Source organism: Parasteatoda tepidariorum, chromosome 6 (genome assembly GCF_982258835.1).
Source record: "Parasteatoda tepidariorum strain Cologne lab strain chromosome 6, Ptep-v5.0, whole genome shotgun sequence".
NCBI lineage: Eukaryota > Metazoa > Arthropoda > Arachnida > Araneae > Theridiidae > Parasteatoda > Parasteatoda tepidariorum.
In genome coordinates, this window is record NC_141760.1 from 52,848,494 (window position 1) to 52,873,334 (window position 24,841).

General features: G+C 27.3%; 1 protein-coding gene across 1 annotated transcript in view; it reads left to right on the forward strand.

Annotated features, from left to right (window-relative positions):
* The window catches only part of krz (beta-arrestin protein kurtz), a 45,837-nt gene extending 33,148 nt beyond the window's left edge, over positions 1-12,689 (forward strand). The window contains exons 11-13 of the mRNA XM_016065476.4: positions 4,442-4,528; positions 5,635-5,781; positions 11,752-12,689. Coding sequence (XP_015920962.1) covers positions 4,442-4,528; positions 5,635-5,781; positions 11,752-11,836 — 319 coding nt within the window. The 3' untranslated portion in view covers positions 11,837-12,689. The remainder of the gene's footprint in view (positions 1-4,441; positions 4,529-5,634; positions 5,782-11,751) is intronic.
* Positions 12,690-24,841: the final 12,152 nt, after the last annotated feature.

The following is a 24,841-nucleotide window of genomic DNA, read 5'->3' on the forward strand; positions in this document are numbered from 1 at the left end:
TTCCAGCGACAAACAAAAATATTTCCATTGGAACGGTAGTCATATGTCTCTCTCTCTGTTTTTTTCATATCCTTGGCGGATCGAAGAGGACACTCTCCAGTCCTATTTTCTCGAACAGTTCCAACAGCTCTTATCTTCAGAGAAGTCAGTTGATTCATCAAGTTGTATGATGTGAAAAAATTATCAAAAAAAACCTCGTGCTGCTCAGGATGTTCCACAACAGACAGCATGTCCATTACGACTCTAGATCCAAGTGGAGTATCTGCCTTAGCACCATTTTGTTTTCCAGAATAAATTTCCATCTTATATGGGTATCCATTTGATGAGCATATCATCCAAATTTTGTAACCAAATCTGATTGGCTTTCCTCGTATGAACATCTTACAAGAATGATGTCCGTAATACGGTACCATTGATTCATCAATACTGAGTTTATCATGAAAAACGCCGAACTGAATTAAATTTTTACATAATTCATCATATATGGGAGCAATCTTTGCGAGCTTATCACCTGATTTCACATCTTTGTTGTTATCCACTAGATGAAAATATTTTTTTAGTTGACGAAAGCGTGACCTGCTCATTATTTTCGAGAATATTTGATTAGACGTGTCCTCAGAAGTACTCCAATACAAGTCTTCTGAAGGTACTGTGTGATATCCACTTAAAATAAGCAAGCCAAGGAACTGCTGAATATCCTTACTGGTAACAGTTATAGTCTCTCCTTTTTGTAGGGCATACAACATTGTCATATCAGCTAGATGTTGCATATAATCCAAAGGAAGTATTTTGAAAAATAACTGCAGAGGATCCATTGTCTGAAGCTCGGGAAATTTTTCAGTTAATTTTTCGAGGTTTTTTCCGTGAAGATTTTCTTCAAACGTTGCCTTTTTTTCCATCTGGGATAGGGTTCTTGTTTTCGTTTCTTTGCTTTTGGAGCCAAGCAAGAGGGTGTGCTTTTCTTTTGATCTCCTGAATCATGAAGCTCATCATCTGAACAATTTGAATTTCTATCTTCATTGCTTTTGTCAAGCATCAGGTCAATCTGGCCGCAGACATCTTGTGGATGAACTTCATTTAAGGCTTCGTCGTTTATATGCTCATCATCGCTCAGATTCGCGTCTTCATCAGGTGGCAAAATACAAAGATCAGGCTCCTGTACGTCATCGAGTTCGCTATCGGATAGGCTATGAAAATAGTCTAACGCAGCTTCCAACGTTAAAAACTTGCGAGGCATCTCTAGATGGTAGCTTATACCCAATAATAATTGTAAAACACTAAACAGATGAAAACTATTTCATTCAGAGTCTAATAATACTCTAAAAACACAATCGTTGATACGTATGAAATTCGGTAAAAGAAACAGATCGCAACTTCGTCGAGTCGTGAAATGAAATGATGAAATGAGACCGCTCATCGAAAGTCCCGTGTCTTTACCTCCCCCTGAGTCAAGTGATACATTTCTAAGAAATGTGAAACACATATGCAAATCTTAAAAATTGAATAGGGTAGAAGACAAGCAGATATCCAACTGAGAAACTGTGATTGACTAACAATAGAGCGAACGAATTACACAGAATAAGGGTGTGAAAGACAAGCTGATAACAGATGTACATTGAACACGTGAATGAAAGAACCAAGCCCCTGTTCACAACAAAAAACAGGGGGGGGGGCTTGTGGACAGGTGTTGTTTGCTTTCACGAAATAATTGTGAAAGAAAGAATAGAATCGCACTCAAAGTTTGTGAGTTACGAAAAACCCCCTCAAATACTATACTCCAAACGCTGATGTTCCCAAATGGGAACATTTTAATTTTTACGGAAATAACTCCCTAGAAATAATAATTGGACATATTTTGGTACGTTAAAACGAACAATATGTCCCCTGGCTACTAAATAAGACCAATAAAAAAATTTTCTATTACTTTTTTTTAAAATTAGAGACTGAAAAACTTAAGAAAATTATAAGTTCAGAAATTCTGTAAATTTGGCCTTAAATCTATAAAAAAATTTAATGATTTTCCAAAAATTAAGAGCATCTAAAATAAATTAATACTGTTCTGTGTCATTTCAGAAAATATGACAAATGTAAACAAATAATTAGGTTAGTAAAAAAATTCACAAAAAAATGTTCCCATTTGGGAACATCGGCAGGTAAAAGGTTAAAGGTGCTTATTTTCGATTTTCGATTTTTAAAAGCCCTTAAAGGTGCTTTTTTCCATGGGTGTTTTTAAAAAGTGCTTAATTTTTCCTTTTCCGAAATGTGTTATTTTTCTTTACCATGTTGATTTTTCCACAAAAAGACATTGTCCTATTCAACGTTTTCTCAATTAATTCAACCCCAATCTATTTCGGTGCACAGCCGCTCTGTAGTGTATGAAAACACCATTTGTTTTACATGCCTGATGAAATGCTTGCGGGTACGCACTTGCACATACTGAGTTGGATTCAGCGGTAAGGAATTTTGACTCTCGTGGGCAACCCTGCTGCATTTTGCAAGAGACTCTCAATATCAGACTTCATTTTCCGCCCTCTGTAATAGAATCAAAAAATCTCTCGAATTTTTGCTGATTACGGGGACTAGCTAAACATTGTCAATTTTTTTCCCTCTATTAGTGATAAAAAAGTTCATTTCTCTTGTTAATTTAATCGTTTGTGACGCGCCATCATCTTCGTCACTGTAAATAAAACCATCAATTGTCAAAAATTTGCCAACCCTGTCTAATTATGATATTTTTCAAAGTGCTTAAAATTTTTTTTTGAGTGCTTGAAAAGTGCTTAAAAGGTGCTTATATTTGTTGAAAAATTTGGCTACGCTCCCTGTGTTATCAAATACTCTTGCTCAAATGAGAAGAATCCATCCACTCAAACTTTAGATTTGCTTAGATAATTGCTTTTTTTTTCATTAAAAGAAAAAAAAAACTATTTTCTTGTTTAATGAAAATATATATGTAAATAAAAATGTACATGTGAAATATACATGGCTATTCATCTTCACGCATTATAATTTTTAAAAGAATATGTTCAGCAGCTGTAGCATATAGTAAATCAATTCACGAGTCTTTGGATATTTGTCATTTATAACATTGTGTATTAAAATGGACATTTAGTATAATCTTTATGCAAGTTTTATATATTAAGTGTTTTGAAACGAAACTGATCAACTTATCTATAAAAATTCTATAGTAATAAAAGGTTTAGAAACTTATAATGAATTTAAACAAATTTAAGTTTATAATATATTGTGTCTGAAGTAAGAAAAAAAAAATCTGAATAACTTTTGATCTAATGATTGGACAACATGCTCTAAGATGGATAACTTTAAATATGTTTATTAATTAGTGTAAGAATATTTTTAGTTAAGAAATCAGACATGCATAAAACTTTTTCTAAATATTGTACTTTTTTTACAATTCAAATTCTCAATATCCCAATAGTTGAAACTGGAGAGCATGAGATAAGTTGATCCCCTTAATGTTAACTTCATTTTTTACACATTTCGCCATATCTCTAGTTGTATTTAAGCAAATCACAAAATTTTTCATGCAGTTGTAAAAGTCATTACTTCTTAGATTTTAGTTAACAATGGTTGAAAAAGTTTAATGCATGCCGATTTTTATATGATTTTTAACTAGGTAATGTTAAATGGTAAAATCTAAAATTTGAACAAATGGAATAAAATTTTCAAATAGTTCTTGAGAACATTTAAAAGTAAATTACTCAGAATTTGACTCATTAACAATAAAAAAAATAAAAAAAAAAATAAAAAATTTAAGTGAATTCACTATTTCAGATTTTGTTATTTAAATTATAGTACAAAATGAGGCAAAATTTTGAATACCTCATAATTTAAAACTTTTTGACCATTTATTATAAAATTATTATTTTTTTTTGATTAATGAGTTATTCATTGTGTGGAAATGTTTTGATTAGCTTTAATAATTGCAGAGATATAGAGAAATAAATAAATTATGAACAGCGGGGCCAAACTGTTGGCTGCTTTCCTGGCTAAACTACTGAGATCATATTTTCCAGATTGTGGCTACCTCTCTTTCCATATTACCAAAAAATTTGAATCCTTCAAAAAAAGAAAAAAGAGAGAGAAAGGATCTGATTATTCAGAGAAAGTTTGCCTTTGTGTCTTATTTTGTATATTATATTATCTACACTAATTAACTAATACAAGATTATTCCTTCAAATCATTAAAAATCAGATCATTGGATCAAAAATTTTCAACTGTTCTGTTTTCATTTTTAGCGACTGTATTATATGTATATAAATATATATGTTGCTTGAATGTTTATTGCAGCATGTATAAGTTAATATAAAATTGAAATTTTTGCTTGCATCCAGATGTGTGTTTTACTTATTTTCTGTTAATTGCAATTTTATAGTATTTTCCCCTGATTTATATTATTTATTTAAAAAATTTCTTTTGTAGCATTAAAGATGCTACCCACAAAGAAAATCTTGGCATTATTGTTCAGTATAAAGTCAAGGTGAAGCTTTGTCTTGGTCCTTTAGGAGGGTAAGAAAACTACCATCTTATGTATACTTATCAAAATGTATAGTTGTTGGATCAGTTTTATTTTATTGTCAAAGAATAGAAATGTATAATAAACTTTATTAATTTGTTACAGTGTAATATTCTCAAAGATTGTTATTTCTTTTACGTTATTTTCTACAAATGCCAATTTTAAAATAATCGATTTGAATAATTTAAAGATTTGTATTTTTGATTCAATATCTTTTTATATTTTTAATTTATCATATATAATGCTTTGGAAAACCATAAAACTCATTAGTTTGCACTTAAGAACCATCTACTAATTATATACATGATTTAAACATACAGCTTTGTTCACAGGATTCATTGTTTCAAACTTATTTTTTTACTTCAGCCATTAATTGGAAAATAAACTCAATTAACAATTTTACATTATCCAATTTTTACAATTATGATTTCAGGGGCTATACACTTATTTATTATTACCTGCAAAGGCAGTAACAAATCTTGTAGGGTGGACTATTGTAGTTTCAATGTTATTGATTTATTTCTCATAACAATATAGCAATGATACCAATTAACAATAATAGCAATCATAGATTTTTAAAGTGAGCCTATTTGTTCCACTTCTAATCGTGTTTAAAATAATTATTACCATAAAAAGTAACCTCCTTTATTAACGTAATTACATTTAGATGATTGGAAATTAGAAACAGTTATAACAAGAAAAATTATTTCTACATTTATTAATGATCTAAATATTTGATTCTAAGTCCTATAAAAATTAACTGTGTAACCTTTTTTGTTATTATAAAATTGATTTTTACTACATGTATCAATACATTTTGAATAAAATTGTTTTTTAGATTGAAATATATTCTGGTCGAATTGAATTTTATGCTATAAAACCTTTTAGTTACCTTTTAGAATTTTTTCATCCTCAGCATACAATAAAGATTTCGACGTCTGTCATGTCTTTAAACCAACCTAGGCTGCATCAGTTAAACTAGTATTTTTCATAAATAGTAATGTCAATTTTTATTATTTTGTTTCACAGTACACAATGTAAAATTAAATAGCCTTTTTAAATGCTTAAAGTTGTCCTTAATAAGAACAAAATATTGCAGAGATTTAACTGCAGAATTGCCATTTGTCTTGATGCATCCAAAACCTGCTGATGATCCACCTCCTGTGCCCTCAAGAAACCCGTCAGTCCCCAAGGATGAAAATAATGAAAACGCAGGAATAGACACTGATCTTATTCGTCTGGATACGTAAGCATTTTTACTTATCATAGAAAGTAATCCATCCTGCACAATTTGCTTGATTGCTTTGAACTTTTTATGCAGTGGTTCTATAAGTATAGTTAGTATGTACTTTATTTATATTGAGTACCATCAACTGTGGTTATTTTGGACATTCTCTTAAAAAAGTTTGAGATGCAAAAAGCATTGTCAAATGTGAGCTCTGCAAAAAATCAGGACTGTAATGCTTACAAGATTGTGGTAAAATGTTTTCATACAGTGAGAATTTAGTGTGAAAAGAATTTGTAAAATGACATTTGAGCAAGAAATTAGAATACATTAGCAACATAAATCCACGAAGCCCATAGCAAGAGCATTTTTGTTCATATTATTTCTATTTGTTGTTCCGGATAGCGGAGAAATATTTTTGAGTGGTAGTCTTTTAATGTATGATACTTGGTTTAGTAAATTCAATTTATGGGTTTTTTTACTCACCATTACTTCTAAATAATTCAAAGGCTTATGTAATACGCCACTTTGTTACAGTGAAACTGTGTTGAGCCTTTTAAAAAGTTACCAAAATTAGAAAAATAATTCTACAAATTTTTCGTAGTTCTCTACCGTTTTTAAAATATTTTATTGTATCCAGAGCAGTTGCCATCACTGTAATAACCATTTAAGGGATATAATACAGGAATTTTTGTTCACAAATTTTCATGTAATTTATTAATTGGGCAATGTTACCCGAACTCCATAGGAAAATTAGGATTACTTTGGAATTTTTTTCATAAATTTTCATGTAATTTATTAATTGGACAATGTTACCCAAACTCCATAGGAAAATTAGGATTACTTTGCTCACCTCAGAACACAGAGTCAAAATGACAAGCTTGATGCTGACATTTAACTATTTTTGATGAAACAGAATAATGAAAATAAAATAAATCACTGAAAATTATTAAAGTTACCTGTGAAATCAAAGGATTTAGTGGTTGTGATATTTTCAGGGAAAAAAGCATTTTTCAAAGCATTGCCTAACAAAATATTTAATCATTTTTTTTAATGTGTGAACCGAAGTCAAAAGAAGTTAAATCCCCCCCCCCCCAAAAAAAAATTTTTTTTATGAGCAAATCTATCATTTCTCTGGCTGATGTTATTGCAGTGAGGCAAGTTATTTCTTGAAGAAGCTTTTTGAAGCTTAATGAGTCACCTTATGTACCAACATGCATGTTCTCCCTTTTTAAAAAAAATTATTTCTGCTTATAGTTATCTATTAGATTTGTATAATGCAAATCTAACAATTTAACCAGTGTCTAGTATTTTTTATTTATGAAAATAACAAATAATAGTAAATTATTTTCAACTATTTGAAAAATATTATTTTTATTTCTCATGCTATGAACACATTTCCGAAAAGTTGTCTTTGAGGTAGTTTTCAATAGAAAATATGTAGTGGTTAAAGTTAACCAGTTTTTAGGGGTAATTTTGCCCATCATGTTTTTGAATTTCTACTGAAAATATTCAGTAGAATTTAGTTTAAGAATAATATATAAATTTTTTTTGACAAGAACCAAATCTTTAAATTATCTCAATTAAGCAGGGATGAGATTTTTCCGCTTTTTAGCGGATTTCCGCTTTTTTTCACTTTTATCTCTTGAATTTCAGCTTTTTTATCAAAAATTCAGATTTTTCTAAAAAAAATTTTTTTTTTTTTATAAGAACAGTAGAGAACCATTCATCCGGTATCCAGATAATCGGGAAACCAGAAAACCGGGAAAAATTTTGATCGGTTTTCCCACCATTTTAAACTAGAACGATTATGAAAAAAAGCGGAAATTGAACTCATCCTTGAAGTTGAGTAGAGGAAAATGTAAGGAAGGGGAGAATTTTTTCCCCCGTTTACCCAGAGAAACGTCATTTCCTCCGTGACCTTAAAGGCAGGGAAGGGAGGAATGTTTTATTTTCTCCTTTAGGCCGTCAATCAAGCTCAAGGGTGTGGCATGCTGATTTCGTTTTCTGTTTGATTTACGAGGGGGTGGGGAAAATGCATTGCATGCATATCAGTGAACAGAAGATGAAAGAGAAAAATATATTTATCTATTTGACATCGATTAATAAAAATAAAATCTTTTTCTTCTGAATAAATTTTCATTCTTTGGAAGTGCGGTATCATTTGCAAATTTTTATTGATGTGGAATGACATCGGCTGTAATTAAATATCGTGTTTTTATTAACAAAAAAATAAATAGAAGGAGAATTGTTTATTAATTTAAACATAGGATTATTTTATGAAGCAGATTGCAGTTTTGTTTTTCTGATTCCACTATGTTTGATATTTTTTTCTTTTCACGATAAATTTTGTACTTAATAAATTAATTATTTTTATTCATAAATTTTATCATTAGGTTTTTTTTTAAAATTCCGTTGATCTTGCCTTGTTCCGGGTTTTAATATTTATGCTAGTGCTTTTTTTAACTATCGTTTTGGTTCGATAATTTTCAAGTGTTTTTATTTAGTTAATTTAATTAGTTTTCCTTTTATTTTATCGTTTCATCCGTATAATTAGGTATGAAATATATTGCGTTATTTAACCATTGGTTTTGTTTATATTAGTTAATTTAAGAATTGTAATTAATTTTAAAAAATAAATACGAGAATTTTGTATTTTTTAAACTTGCAAATTTTTTTATTCTATTAAATGTTATTTTTCTACCATTTTTTTTTATTTTTAAAGTTAGGAGTACCTTTCTTTTTTCTCTTACTTTATGCATTACACTTTTTCCTTGTAATTCGGGTTCGATAAAACATCGATTAACGACACTTTTTGGTCAATCCAGAAAACCGGGAAATTCAGACATCCGGGATAGCGATGGTCCCGAGCATCCCGGATAATTGGTTCTCTACTGTATTCCGCTTTTTCAGAAAATTATTTTCAAAGAGAAACAGAAAATTCAAACTACATAGCTACCAATCCTTTCTCATTTTTACTTATTTTAACTTTTTTCTCCCCTTTTACTCGCAGCAGATAAGATTTTCCGAATTTTTTACCCGCCCTCCAAATAGATCCGATTTTTGTAGTTCAAACGACGCTGCTTCTGACAAGCTTTTTAGAGGTCCCAAGCCTGGAATCTGCTAATATCTCGATTCTTATTCACACGATTTTAATATCAAACATAGCTTTTCATATTTGCGTGTTACGATTCTTATTCACGCGATTTGAATATTGTACGTTGCGATTCTTATTTACGAGATTTAAAAATCCGGTATTGTGATTCATATTTACGCCTTTTTAAGAACCTATGTAGCGATTCGTATTCACGCAAGTTTAAAATTCAATGTCTTGATTTGCTCATGCGGTTTATAATATCAAACATTGATTTTTGTATTTATACGTGATTTTAAAATAAGGCATTGGGATTCACATTCACGCATTCTAAAAATTATGCATCATAATTCTTATTTATGCAATCTAAAAATTACGCATCATGATTTGTATTTACGCTATATTTATTTGTATTACTATATGATTTGTATTACGCCATATTACGTTGTATTTATCTAAAAATTATGAATCATGATTTGTATTTACGCATTTTAAAAATTCTATATCCCAGTTTGTATTTTCTCATTTTCAAAATCGTATATCTAGTTTTATATTCATGTGATTTCAAAATCCATAATTGTTATTCATATTCACGCAATTTTAAGATCAACTATTGCGATTCTTGTAAGAAGTAAATTTTTTAAAAAATTAATTACTATAAAGGTGACTGTTTTTCTAACGACGATTATTAGTATATGTAAGTGTTACAACATCAGAGAAACTGGAAGGGAATATATTCAAAACTTACATTCTGTGCTTGCAAAGAAGAAAAAATAGGATTTGTCACAAGATGTTTGAAGATGGACTAACGACTAAATATAGCCAGCATAAAAAATATAGCAAACAAAAGCAATCACTTAAAAAAGGATTTAATTACATTTTTTTTTTTTGGAAAAAGAGTTAATTAACCTATCATCAAAATTTTATTTATAATTGCTGTTATTTGTGCTATAAAATGCAAAAATTCTTATCAAATAAAAAACAATTATCTAAACTGTTGCTGATTGTCATGTAATTTTTCAAACTAAAATAGCAATTTTTGTATGTTAAGCAGTTACTATATATTTCTACTTCACTGTTATTGATATGTTTCAAAGGGCTCTAGTTAGATTAGAGTATAATATGAACATAATGATTCAGCCCATTGTTAAAGTTTTTCTTTCCAATATAATTTAAAAAGTAATATTACTGATATATTTGCTATAAATCACATAACAGTATTTATTAAAAGAAATGAAATATTAATGTATATTCTCAGTAGTTTTAATTTGCTAAACCAGGTAGTTTTTCAAGTAATAATTGTCTCTTATGTGAACTGAGGAAAAATATATTTTTTCCAGCTTTATTTTTTCAATTGGTAATTTTTATTTACACTAAATGTTAAGTATCAATGTAATCATTTATATAATAATAGATTAGTACACAATTGTATGTCAACACATTATTTATTACCTTAAACTGTCTGGAATTTATTATTAAAGGGCTGCGGTTGCGTAAAATTTACTATCGTGGAAATTCAGCTTTTTTGCCTTTTGGCTAATCTCATCCCGGAATTAAGGGCACCAAATATATTAGAATCATTAAATATGCGAACAAGCTGTACAATTATATTGGTCTCAGATATTTGTTCAATTTAATTTACAAAAAAAGAATACAATCTACTTTTGTAATATTCTCTATTTGAAGAAGAATTTCTGTATTTTGTATTACAAATGCTTGTATATTTCTAATTATTTTCATAACTATTTTTTAAAATTTTCTTTAAATATATTTTTTTTCCATTCATTTTGGTTTGTTTCCTAAGCTAGTATTTTTACACAAAATTGGTCTGTTTCAATTCTTCGTACCTTTCCCTATCCCAAAACAGTTTTTTTTTTAAAAATTTTAATTTCATAAGTTATCGTTAATTTTTTAGGAACTTGAGGAAGCATGCATCTTAGCTTATATATAGTTTTCTTTAAGAATGCAACCAGAAAAAAAGTTAGCAGAAATAGTTAGTTTCTCTTTCTGTCAAGCTTCACCTTTACCTGGGTGTTACAGAATCAGTGATTCAAATTTAGTAAACATGTGATCTCCATAAAATGTTCACTGTAGATACCATTTTATCAAGCTTGTTGATTAATTTTTTAAATTGAAATTTAAAAAAAGGAAAAATGAATGTGTATGTTTAGGAATCAAGTATTTTTTTCATCATCATTATTGCAATTATCAAAAAAATTAAATAAGCATATCTAATGTTGAACAATGAAAAAAAAAATCTCTAATTGAGTATGATGTTTCTGGAACAGTATCGAAAAATCAAATTGTAGACATTCAGGTTATAAACGTTTTTCATTACTTTATCCTTATTCATGGAATTTATTGAAAGAAGTAGCATTATAGACATTTTTGGAATTGAACTCAGTGATCAATTCAGATTATTCGAATTTTATTGTATTCAGAATCTATCAGGTTTTGGTGATATGTATCCAAGCATTTATTTCAAGGTCAATCTACATTTATTTCAAGGTCAATCTATCCTCATAGTTAAAAGTATAATTTTTTCTAAATATGTACAGGCTGTTCAGTAATTACCACTCTTAATGTAGATTTTTTAAAACCATTTTAAATTTCCTGACTCACTCAAGAAAGGAAATTTATAAAAATCAGTTTGATAGCCAGATAAAAATATGGGGAGTTTTTAACAATCGCCTCTCAACTCCTCTCTATTAAACAAGTTTTAACATTTTCAGTTTTGCCTTCCTCAATAGTGTTATATTTGGTGATTTGTTATCATTTTTTCCTTTGTTTCAATATTAATTTGCAACCTTTAATGTGTTAACTTCAATTTTTTTCTTTTTAAATTATTCTAATTCAAGTCTTTTATCTGAAACTTACTTCCTTTTTTTTATGTGCAGGGATGTTGCTGCCGATAATGAAGATGATGATCTTATTTTTGAAGATTTTGCTAGATTGCGTTTAAGAGGAGAGACTGATGCATAATCTTTGATTGGCACAATATTTATTTTGTATTATGTTATCTTTTTTTTTTTTTTTTTTTTGCATTTTCTTTTAGTTATTGCATGTTTATGTATGTGATAGTGAATACACATCCATGCTCTAAATATGACTGTGTATGCACTTTCAAACTGTTGTAAATATATAAATATATCAAATATAAGATTAGACAGATAATATCTATCTGTATATCAGCACCGGTATCAATTGCATTTCTGTATATTCATGTTTTTATTTCTTACTTCTAAGTCATCTTAGCCTTTTTTTTTTTGCAATTGAGCCCATAGATTTTTTGATTTTTCTAAATCATAATTACCTCATTTGTAAAATAGTTTTTAGTCAGCTTTTTTTTAATTTTTTGTTGAAAAAAATGATCTTTTTATATCTTTGTCCATTTCATTAAAGGTACTATTATCACAGATTCACCAAACTGTCATTAAAGCTGCACCAGTGCTTACATTTCTGTATTTGATCATTATGAATTCTGTGAACTACCAAAAAATAATCTCTTTTGTTGTTGATAATAACTTGGTTTTTGCTGTTTTAATGTCATAAATTGGATTCTGTATAATGGTGCTGTCAGTTTTATAGATTTTATGAGATTAAATTAGGAGGGCTCAATGGTTTGACCTTTTTTTTTTATAATGATACATACATACAGTTACACAGTTTAAAATTGCAACGAAAATTTCTCCAAATTATTTTTTACTTCACAATACACAACTTCAATAATTACATTTTATGCATGTTTTTCATTTCTAAATCTTTTGTAACTATTATATGGGTATTATTCATTTAAAACGGAACTGACTATTAGTCTTACAAGAGAAAATAAAAATCGGATTTCATGAAATTCAAATTTATCAAAATCGGCATGTAATGCAGAAATTTTTATTTTTGTTTTATTTTAATGATACGTTCATATTTATTTTGTAAATTTTTATTGTAAATGAAAGTTTACTTATTAGTTTGTTTGGCACTGTTTTTATAAATGTAATGAAGATAAAGTGATATCATCAGATAAATTATGGGATTTATAAACAGATATATTTCTTAGCTTCTGAATTAAAATATCTAATTGTTTATTTGTGTTTAAAAATTTTTTGCTGAATTGTTTGCACATGATGTTGGAAATTCCTTTTTAAAACTTATACTAGAATTTTTTTTTTTTTTTTTTGCATTTTATCTCCAAAGCCAATGTTTAAATATTTTATTTCACTTACAAAAATTTGAAACTTGTTTAGTTTTTAGTAATTATTTTTATCTTGTATATAATATTGAAAAAGAATTTTTTTAAAATTTGAATTAAGTTCAATTTTTCTTCTTTAATCAAAGGAAAAAGTATTTTTCAAAGAAATTTGCTTTGCTCTCTCCATTGTTAACAGTTGATGATATGAGAAAAAAATTAAAAAAAAATTTTTGAAATAAAAAATTAATTAAAATAAAACTATTTATTATTACATTAAGGGGTTTACTAAGCCTTGTCGCCACAACATCTAAAAAGCCATAGACTGGTGATTATAAAAAAAAATGTTTTCAAATTTTAAAAGCAAAGTAAAAAGCACTTTTCATTTTATGCCAAACTGGTTTCTAAAAATGTTAAATTATTTGTTGATTTCTGGTTGGCATGCACTAGCAAAATAAATTTATCTTTTTTTCTGTTAGATATTTCCTCATGACTAGTATTTTCTTGTATAGCGCTTGGAAGTAAATGCAGCCAAACTCTGTTATAATAAAAGGTAGCTACAGAGTCTATTTGTTTTTTAATCCCTGTTGAAATGATCAAAAAGAAAAGTTATAACGCACAAAAATTAACAAACATGTCTTAAAATTGCTAACCTTTTATTTGCACTGAAAGGGAATAATGTATAATTTTTTTTATTATTTTTTGTGTCTTTCCTCAGCGATTACTCTCAACATACAACGCATGTGGGGTAAAATATATTATTTCTAACACTAGAACAATTTGCATCCCTTTTTTAAAAAAAAGTTTTTTTTCTTTTTCAAATGCAGATGGTGGTAGTGTAATTGTACCTTCTTCATTACTGTGATTGTAAACTGAACACAAACATTTGGGCAGGTACATGCACATTGTCTTGTGGACAACAGAAGGAGCAGGAGGTCTATAATCTATACAATAATTTGAATAGCAAGATCTGTTAGTTATTGCAAACACCTCCCATAATTTCTTATCAGTCATGCTTTTGGATTCAACTGGTTGTGCAATTCATGTTATGTATGAAGGAGCTCATATTGTTTCCCATTAATGCGTACCTTTTAACAAATTGAAGTAAAGAAGTGTTTTTAAAACCTTAAAAGGAAATGAAATTTCATTAAACTATTGAGCTTCAATTTTAATTTTAAAATTATGTATTAATGGAAAAATATATGAAAGATTTCACATTGTTTTACTTTACTGCTTATCTATCTGCAATTTTTAACAAATTGAAGTTAAAAAGTGTTTTCAGACACTTAAAAGGAATTTAAATTTCCTTAAACTATTAAATACTCTTTTAATGAAATCATTTTCAAAAAGTTCATAAAAATGCCTCGTTAAATGCCAAGAATACTTGTAGTGACAGATTTTTATATATGTTCTTTAAAATTAAGCCATTTATTAAACATATTCTTGTTAAATTAGATCTTGTAATAAAATAGTTTAATGGCTATTTATTATTTTTAGTGGGCCATTTATTATTTTTTGCCCAGGATGCTTCTAGTAACCGCTTTTTGTGTACGGTTTTTAAAAATTCACTGTTTATTAAAAATTTCTTTGTTAATTTAGGGCTTGTAATAAGAGTTTGGCTGTAAAAAAAAATTTATTTTTTCTAATCGAGTTGTAGTTTAACTTTTTTGTTGTTGTTGCTTTTAAATTAAAGCTGTGCATGTACTAATATTTCTGTGATACTTTTATTCTACTGTATGTGTGTATCTTTTTTACCGGTCTAATTCTATTGTATTGAGTGATTTCATAATATTTTGCTGCTAGTCTACATTTATCAGATTAGTAAATATTTTATTTAATATATTTGAAATGTAATTATATTGCTGTTGAAGTATAAATATTGATTTGTATAAGATGTGAAAATCATTACAAAATTTATGAAAAACTAATTAGCGTTAATAATTAAATTGCATTTGAAGAAATATTTCACATATAATTTGTGATTATATATTTCTTAACTGTAATCTATCATTTTTATCTTGGGTTTATAACTAGCATTACATTTTATTCGCTACAATATTTATTATTTCACATTTGTTAACAGAAAAGTCATATATCACATCATATGCCGACGAATATTAATAAATTGCCAACTGAAATCATATAATATTTGCTTTCTTTTATAAATCAGCACAAACATTATTTGGATGATAAATCAGGTGTGTTTATGAATTTTGAAACTATTATTTTTTTTCTTGCTCATGTAAAATGCTTCTGGATCGCTTTGATATTTATACTACTGACATAGAGATCATTATTTGAAGATTATAAATAGTTAATTATTCTAAGCAGCCCTCATAATCATCCTCATTGTATTTCATGTACGTGTATTCATATTTTATGTCCCATTAGAGTGTTGTGAACTGCTGATTAAACTCAACATATGTCCAATAATTCTTTTGAAACGTCAGGTGCTGTAGTATAGCCAAAAGTAGCTTTCCCCTGATTTTGTGAAAATATTTTGTACTATTTGATTCGTAGGTTAACTCACGTGCCAACTGCAAAGAAAAGGAATGATGCTATGTTTTTTTCTTCTTTAAAAAATTAATTCAGGTTTTGTATCTTTCATTCACCTTTTTGCAAATAATATTTTAATTTGAGACACAAATGAACATGCATTCGTCTGAAAAAACCAGCCATTTTTTTTTAGTAATAGCTTCAATTTTCTTGTGTTATAGCTGTAAATTTGCTTCCTTTGTGAACTTTTTTCTTAAAATTTAATTTAAAAAAATATCCTGAGATATGAAAAGGATTAATACAGATATGCAAATAAGTAGAGCCTGGATTTTGATAATCTGTGAAAAATATCCTTTAAATAGGAAAATATGCCTTTAAAAAATTAAATATTTCTTTCAAATAGAAAAGTTCCCTTTTAATGAAGTAAGAATTTCAATCAGAAATATTTATTTTTTAAAGTAATATATAATTGTATTAGTATACAAATTTTAGTCAAAATGGGGATGCAATTGTTATTAAAATTTAAAATAAAAGTTAAATGTGGAAAAAAGTAATATTAAGGGAAAACAAGATTATACTTTTATCAAGAATTACAAATCTTGATAAAGTTATCTAAAAGACAAAAAAGTGTCCTAAAATGAAAAGAAATGGCAGAAAATCTCAAAAAATGCAAATGTCATCATAATCTGGGATTTTCTAATAATTATTTTATTTTAAATAAATTATATAAATAAATAAGATTTTTTTAAAATTGATATTTTAAATGCGCAAATTATAATTCTGAATCAAAAAATTGAAGATTCACTGCTTAAACTTTTATTTGAGATATTTTTCGTCCCAGTCTTGTACATAAGGATTTTTTAAATTGCTAACTTTTCAACTAAACGTTTTAAACGATTGTTGTAACTTTGTATGTTTTTATCAATATGTTGGTAAGTGCTTGCATTGTACACCTGTAAATTTTGTGTGTTAATAATGATATATATATATAGAGCTGCCTAGAAATGTTTGTATTTGTACAGTCAATATAAATGGTATGAATCATATTTGAAGGAATTTCCATGATTACGTATTATGTTGAAAAAACATAAACAGTACTAATAAAATATTTGTTAATATTGTAGCTTGAGATTGACTTTGTAAATTGACTGTGCTTACTTTTGCCAATTGTGATGAGTGTTTGCTTCAAATATTACATGATTAAGCAATTGCTTTATGAAATTCTTTGAACAAATAAGAACAAGCATTTTTGTATTGTGAATTATGCACTAAACTTGTTTTGATTCTACATTTACTAGTTTTCACCCCTTTGGCTGTCACAAAATCGCATTTCTTACTGCATGCATCTCTGCATAGTAAAAGCTGCAGAGCTGCATGCATAGCAAAACCAGCTTCACTGCATTATTAGAGTGGAAAAAGGTTTATATGGAAGAAATATTCTCCCAAAATCGCTCATTTGTGACCGCCAAAGGTTAAATGGCAGACATCTTTAAATAAGTTTAAATTTTAGGTTTTGGGTAAAGTGTCTGAAGTTGAGATATTGAAATTTTAATTGAGACTTCAGCAACTGTACAAGTATTATTTAAATGAAAAATACTAGAAAAGATTTAGTTATTACTATAATTTTTTTTCAGTTATAACTTGTTTAATTATATTATAACTTGTTGTTAAATTTGTTTTTTTATTCAGTATTTTTCTAAAATTAAACTATAAATCTGAATAATAATCATAATGAATCAATTTATGATGACAATAAAACAATTTTTTGTGTCCCTAGCACATTTTTTTAAATTTTGATACTGAAATCCTAGTTAAGTTATGACACATGATATTTACTCATTGTATTTTATTTACACTACAATTGTTTAAAATATACAGTTTTTAAATTTAAAACAAACCAGTTTAATTTATAATTTTTATGTCAACGTTATATGTTTATTAAGCAGTTTTCAAACTGTGCACAGGAATCAAATATAATTATGTTTTCATATATACTATTTCAAATTAATCTAATCTGAGCTTTTACTTTTTCTTCAAAAAATTTATTCAATTTATAGTTACTTGATAGAATGTCTTTTTTTTTCTTCCATTTCTCACTTGAAAATCGTTTTAGACCAATTCATCTATGTGTTTGTTTTAATGTAGAAAAAGTATGTGTTCCACAATTTCTATATAAATGGCATATTATTGGCAAAAAATTTTTTTCTTGTGAAATTTTTTATTTCCCCCCCCCCTCATCATCTTGGTGCACTTAGATTGATCAGTAACTTCCATAATAGTTTGGCAAAGAATGTGATAAAAATTTAAATGCACAAAGTTTCTAAATTTTTAATATTTTATTTTGAAGTTGTACTTCATAGCATATAATCTTACCGCAGAGCTTGCTACAGTTGTAATGTTACATTTGAGAAACTAAATGTATGCATATTTTCTGAGCTCATTTCAAAAGATATCTAAAATTAAATAAAATTTTCCTAACTGAAAATGTTTGCATTTAATCTTTAAAAAAAATAAATGTAAATATTTTTTTAGTTATGACAAAATTGCTGTTAAAAGGCAATATGTATAAATATTTATATAAGATTTGCAATTTTTACAAAATGAAAAAGAAATTAAAAATATAGGTTTAAAAAATTGTATTTACAATGTGAGTATTTAACTTTTTGTGTTCATATTGTATTTAAGTCTACATTTTTACTGCATTTGATTCCTCTAAAAGATGCAAAAGGGAAACTTAACTGTAACAAAGACTATGTTTTCTTATATATAGACCGAGACCGATATTTTTCAGGTTTTCTTAATGTTTTAATTTAGGACAAAATCATCTTCTTGAAATTCAAGCAATTTTTGTGTGTTACCCACACAAAAATTGCTTGAATTTCAAGATGATTTCAAGATGACAAACATTCCGATTCTCTATTGAAAAAAAGTTATCATTAGTGACATGAGAGAAGTTTGAATGTTGCGTTCAAGCTCTTAATCAGTTTTGAAGCTTATACTTTCTCCAAACTAATAAAGAAAATTTTTTCTTCGTTGCAAGCTTTGGTTGCTCTAGTGATATAAGATTTATTGTTTGCTTACATTATTTCAAGCTCCTCATTGTTCTAGAGCAGATGTTTCAAACCTTTTCAGCTGTATGGTCCACCAATTTTGTAAAAGTCACTTCCAAGCCCACTGGCTATTAAATATAGAAGTTAAGTCTAGAAACTTTGGCTTAAAGGCATTCAGGTTTATTTAATGCTTGGCAGGTAGAGCGATGTTTGCAATGAAGAGGGTAGTTCTTTATTTATTTGGAAAAAAACATAACTAGGCCACTGAATAGTGCTTCAAAATGATTTTCAAGCCCATCTCACATCTCTTGGCTATGTTTATGTATATATATATATATATATATATATATATATATATATATATATATATATATATATATATCGTGTGTAATAAATTCATTTTTTTAAGAAAAAGGAATTTAAAATAAAATTAAGGGAACAAATGTTTAAATGTTGTGAAATACCATGGCAGCTCCCATTATCATAATATGGTTGTGTTTTTTTCTTTTTTCATTGCTACTTAAAAATTAATTTGAAGATATTCTTGTTGTTTATTTAATTATGTGTTTCACAAAAAATTGATCATCAAATGTTTTGTAATCAGTTTGATCCAAAGTAGATAGAACAAACATGTTTTTATCGATTTTACTTCTGAAATTACTTTTCTGCAAAAAATAGAAGATTTAAACCTGTGAGATTTAGTTCAAGCTTTTTTATGATCTTTAAGCTGATTGCTTTTATGCAAAAAAAAAAAAAAAAAGTGGTTTTACTTATGTTTGAAGAAAAGTACAGTAGGTCCAGTATTTAACTAGCTCAGGAAACAGAAAAATGCATTTTCTTAGTATTAAAAATAACTCAAAATTTTGTAACAACCACAATTTCTTCTCCAAATATTTGCTTTTTCCTGCGCTCTCTGAATGACGTCAAAACTTATTTCATAATAATTATACACTAGAAAACCTTTACTGATCTTAAAAGATAGATATTTTTTGTTTTCAAATTCGATTTACATTATTTGAAACATTATTTCATGCTTCTAAAATTATTTTCCTAGCTAAATTGGAGGAGAAGAAATTCTTAAAGAACACATTAGAATTCATTTATAAGATTGTGCCAATCAACAGACTCAGTTTTTCTCATTAAATCCAGAATCTTGTTGAATGTGGAATATTTAAAAGTGGGTCCTACTGTAGAGTGTAGTAGAGAAATTTCATTACAATTTTTTTATAGTGTTGAGAAATAAGAAATAGTTTAAATTTTTGTGTTAATTTAGTTTCCATTTTTTAGTGTATCAAATGTATACTATTTTATATATCTTTATATGTATAATTTTAATTAATTTTGAATCTTTTCTATTGTTGAATATGAAATGTTTAATAGCAATGATTGATTTGTATTTTTTTAAAAAAATTATGGTTTTTATAAATACTATATGATTTTGATTGTCTTTTTTTTTTTTTTTTTTTAAATAATGTTAAATCACTTTATTTTAAACTGTACATATTTTATTATTTTTAATTTATAGTAGCATTTGCTGCTGAATCAACATCTGTATAAAGTGTTAAAAATATTTTTACTGTGTCAGGCTATAAGACTATTAGAAATTAAAACTCATTATACATTTTGATGTTAATTACACACATGTATATTGTTTCATTTAAATTCTTTTAAAATCTTTCCTAGTTTTCTGTTATGAAATCTTATTATTTTCTGTTATGAAATATATTTTATTTGGTTTATGCAAAACTCTTTAAAATTAACTAATTCAATTAGGTTCACAATTTCAAAGTTATAGGGAATGCAAGGTTAAGTGGTCATCCTAAACTGCTATTACAATACTGCTAATAATACCTATTACAGTACAGCTAATATACATTTCTAATAGTTTGTAATGTTATTGATTAATATACGTTATCTTTACACTACAGAAAATTTTTATTCTGTATTAACAATGTGTGAAATGATTAGGTATAAGGGTAAAATTTACACTTTTAAGTGAATTTTATTGCTAGGCTTTTTTAAGTCAGATTATTATCAAACCTTTCGAACACATAGCAAACTTTTGTGACCACTTTATTGGACCTTCTTCCTGACAATTTTATTCGTCCTTAACCTCTTCTATTACAAATGTGGTACCACAGAGCATTTTTAAACACATATGATTTATAAATTCTATCAAACATAGTTTAAATATCTTAACAACAAAGAATATTATTTAGTTTTAGTAATGACCAATAATTTTTTTGATTTGAGTGAGTTTTAAAAATCAGAAAAATTAAGCTACCTTTTCTGAAGCCACGTATAATACTGACGCGGACAACCTAGGCATCTGGCTTACTCGATTATTGTATTATAAAAAAGGAAAACTTAAAGGAATTACTTTACTCACCCCCTTCATATATATATATATATATAATATCCTTTATGAAAATATCAGTCCAAAATATGCTTACAAATATTTGAGATTTTAAGAACAGGAAAATAATTTTAAAAAATTGTTATGAACTATTACATATAAATTTTAGTATGAGACATGTAAGGCTTATTTCACAGCTAACCAATAAGAAATAAGCTAACTTAGTGGCTCATTTTAAATGTTTATTGATTTTTTTCCTCCTTCAGGACATCATCTTACAAGGGAAGTGTGTTTGAAATTGGAGATACCCATTGCAATCATAAAATTTTTTTGAATCTGATGCTTTTCAAATTTCTAATAGCACTAAAAGTAGGCTTAGTTAACTATTATTATGCTCCATGCTGTTGGTAACTGGGTACCTTAAGCCTGAGAGTCCTGGACTGTTCGTTGTGCATTGTAGGCACCTCACACAACAGTCGTCAAAATATTATTTCCTATGAACTCCAAAGCCTGAGTTAGAGTGAATTAATTTTTAATGAAATGTATTTTCAAATTTTTATCAAACTGGATGGTATTTTCTACTGCAAATATACTTTCAGCTTATTATGCCTGTTCTAGTTTGTCTTTATAATTAGTGTCATTTGTTGATTCTTATTTATTATTATTTTTTTTACATTAGATTAGTATTTTTTACAAAGAGATTAAGAATGAATTAAGTAACACATTTATCAACACTTGAAGAAATCGAATATCAAACCCAGTATACATATCAGCCAACAGAGCGAAATCAAGAATACTGATAACAGATTTATATCATTAAAGGGCTATCATGTTTTTTTTAATCGTATAGTTATTTAACAGAATTGTTAATTGAAAGTTATCAAAATTAAATAAAGTGATAGCTGTTAACAACTTACAAATTTGAGTTTACACCTTAGCTTACCAATTTATTTTGCTGAGAAAAAAAAGCAGCATTTCAATAGTGTTGCCCAAGATAAGATAGAAATGGGTTTGTTGCCATCACTTGACTGGAAAGGTTTTTCCTTATACTTCCGTTAGAATTGAAGTTATCCAGTAGAATTGTGTTGTTTCCACTGGTTATTAATTCAGAAATGTTAGTGTCTTGCTTAAAGAGTATCGTTTATTAATCACTTAAAACTAACTACATTTCTTAAATCATTTGTTGTAGAATTATCTGTTTAGAAACTTGGGTGATAATTGTCCTTTTAGAACAATTTATTTATCCAACTTCATTTTTGTGTGTGTGGATAGTGATTACGGTTTGAAATAACTTTCACTTTTTGTGAAATACCAGTTTTAAATTATCGCTCAATAATTCATACCCATGAACAAATTTTTAGAAATTGATTTCTGTTTTTTTCAATATACCATTCCCTATCGAGAAATAGGTTTGTTCACCTGGTATGTATAGAGATCTGATCTAAAGAAGTAGTACTATCAAATGATTAATAAAAAAAAAATTGTTCTCACGAGATGTTTCTTAAGTTTTTTAAAAAATTTGTTTTATACACAAGCATTTTCAACCTGTTTTAATTTAAGAAAGGACTTGTTGATAAGGGTTATTTTTTTTAAATAATTTTCTGGTGTTGTGCAAAATATTTATAAATTTTAGAAATAAACAAAAAAATATATTGTTTGCTATAATAGAAGTATGCAAAAAGACAAGCAATAAAAAAAAGCTAAATATAATGCAACTCTATTATAGTATTTTTTTACTTCTTCACTGTCTCTGTAAAATAACAATGTTTACAATAGTACTCAGTCTAGTGATTACAAGTAATAACAGTGAAAAAAGAAAAAAAATGCCTGCATATTTCACAATTTATAAATTAATCGATTCGTTTCTGTTTAGAAACACCTTATTAAATGGAATAAATTCATACTAGGACCCTCTCAAAAAGTACCCAATAAAAAATGCTAGATCTTTTTTTAATTATTATGTATGATTTATTTCTGATATTAGTATTTTAGTCTAAGCTTTTTGTTCATGGATGTCAAAGTTGGATGTTTCAAGAGCTCTTAATTACATCCTTTGCTTTACTAAATGAAATTTAAAAACAGTTTTGCTTGTTTCGTCACTCCTTTTCCTATTTTTTAATGATTAATACTGTAGTTTTTGCAGTCTCTTTTTGTACTGGGAACAATAATGAAATATTCCCAATTTTGTGCATTGCTGTTTCTTAAAGTTCTGTAATAAAATTCTAGACTTCTTAGTTTTTCAAGGCGTCTGTCAACTTGTCTTGGAATAATTTACTTTCTTTAAACTGTGTTGTTATGCCTTATTTTATCAATAATAATAGGGTGGTGATCACAATTTTTTAAGGAAAAATTCTATAAAAGGCACATTTTTGAAATTTTCCTCTTTAAATACATATTTTTTTAATTAATTTAAAACTAAAGAAAATATCTTTTGAGTAAAAAATTTTCTACAATGCTTAAGCAATGTAAAATTTCATGGCTGATTTTTAACACACTTGTTACGAAAAAATAACGCATATTTTTCTTATATTTTTACCCATAGATCTTCAAAGCCATTCCCTAGTGTTGACAACTTATTTCAATAAATTGGAGAAATTTTTTTTTTTTTAACCGAACTGAATTAGCAGTAAAGTAGTTGCGTGTAAGTGGTTGTGATCAATCTTTTTGGTAACTTTTCCCGTTGTTATATCTTATGCTGTTGGTACATTGTCTTGAATTTACTATTGTTAAAAATTAAGTAAAAAAGTTCTAATTTAATTTTTTTTTTTTTACTTAGTCAACATTATTACCTTGATTTTAGTGTTCAATTAAATAAAATAAAGCTTATAAATTATTTGATTTTTCGACAACTTTTCACATAGTTGCTATTAATTTTATATAATTTTTGTTTAGATTTAAAAAAAAAAAAATCTTACAATTTTAATTTAACGAAATAATTCTAATATGACATTTTTCTACTTTTTACAGTTTTGTCTTGATTTTTAACATTCAAGTTAAAAGTATGACTTAAAAAGTTCTGATTCTAATTTTTGATTGTTTTTCACATTATGTATTTTATTCCATCAGTCAATTTTTTCTCCCTATAATTTATAATTCTTTTTAAATTCAAGCTTAAAAGCTCTCATTTAACAAAATAAGGAAATACTTGAGCTTTTCAGTGTGTGTATCCTAAACTGGATTACACTCACAAAACAAAATAAAATTCCTTTTTTGTATTGTATATTAGGGGTGGGATGAAATGTATGATGTTAAATTTTTTTATTATTATTTTGTGTTATTTAAATAATTGTTTTATAGTTAGTAATCAATTTTGTGCTGTTTGCTTATTGCTTTGTCAGTCTCGTTGCTTTTAGTGTTTTTGAAGATTTGTAATTGCTTCTGTGAATTTCTGTGCATGTAATGTGGACATTTGATAAAAAGCTTGTGCTGCATTTGTGTTTCACACTTGCTTATGGCATTTGTCGTTATCTGTTGTAAAAATTGCTCATAACACTCCATGTATTTTAATCTCTACATAGAACTGATCTGTAGATTATAGAACGACTTCAAGAAACCTTCCATTGTTGATGTCCTCAAATGGACTTGAAAATATGTTCTGGAAAATAACTAGATTAAGTTGAGATAAATAAGCCATTATAGTCTTATAACTTTTTTTTTAAACTGTTGTAATTTTGTTTTGTTGGCTCGTTCTTGCTAGTTGATTGGCTTTTCTAAATGGAACAACTGTCGTATTTTTTTTTTCTTTAAATAATTCACATTTCTGAAGTATTTTAATTCCATATTGTTATTGCGTATATATTTGTTTTTATGCTTGCACTTCTATAAATGTTCAATTAGTAACCTTTATACTGAAAAAAAAAAATTTATATCTGAGAAAATGAAATTAAAATATTTTTGCTTGG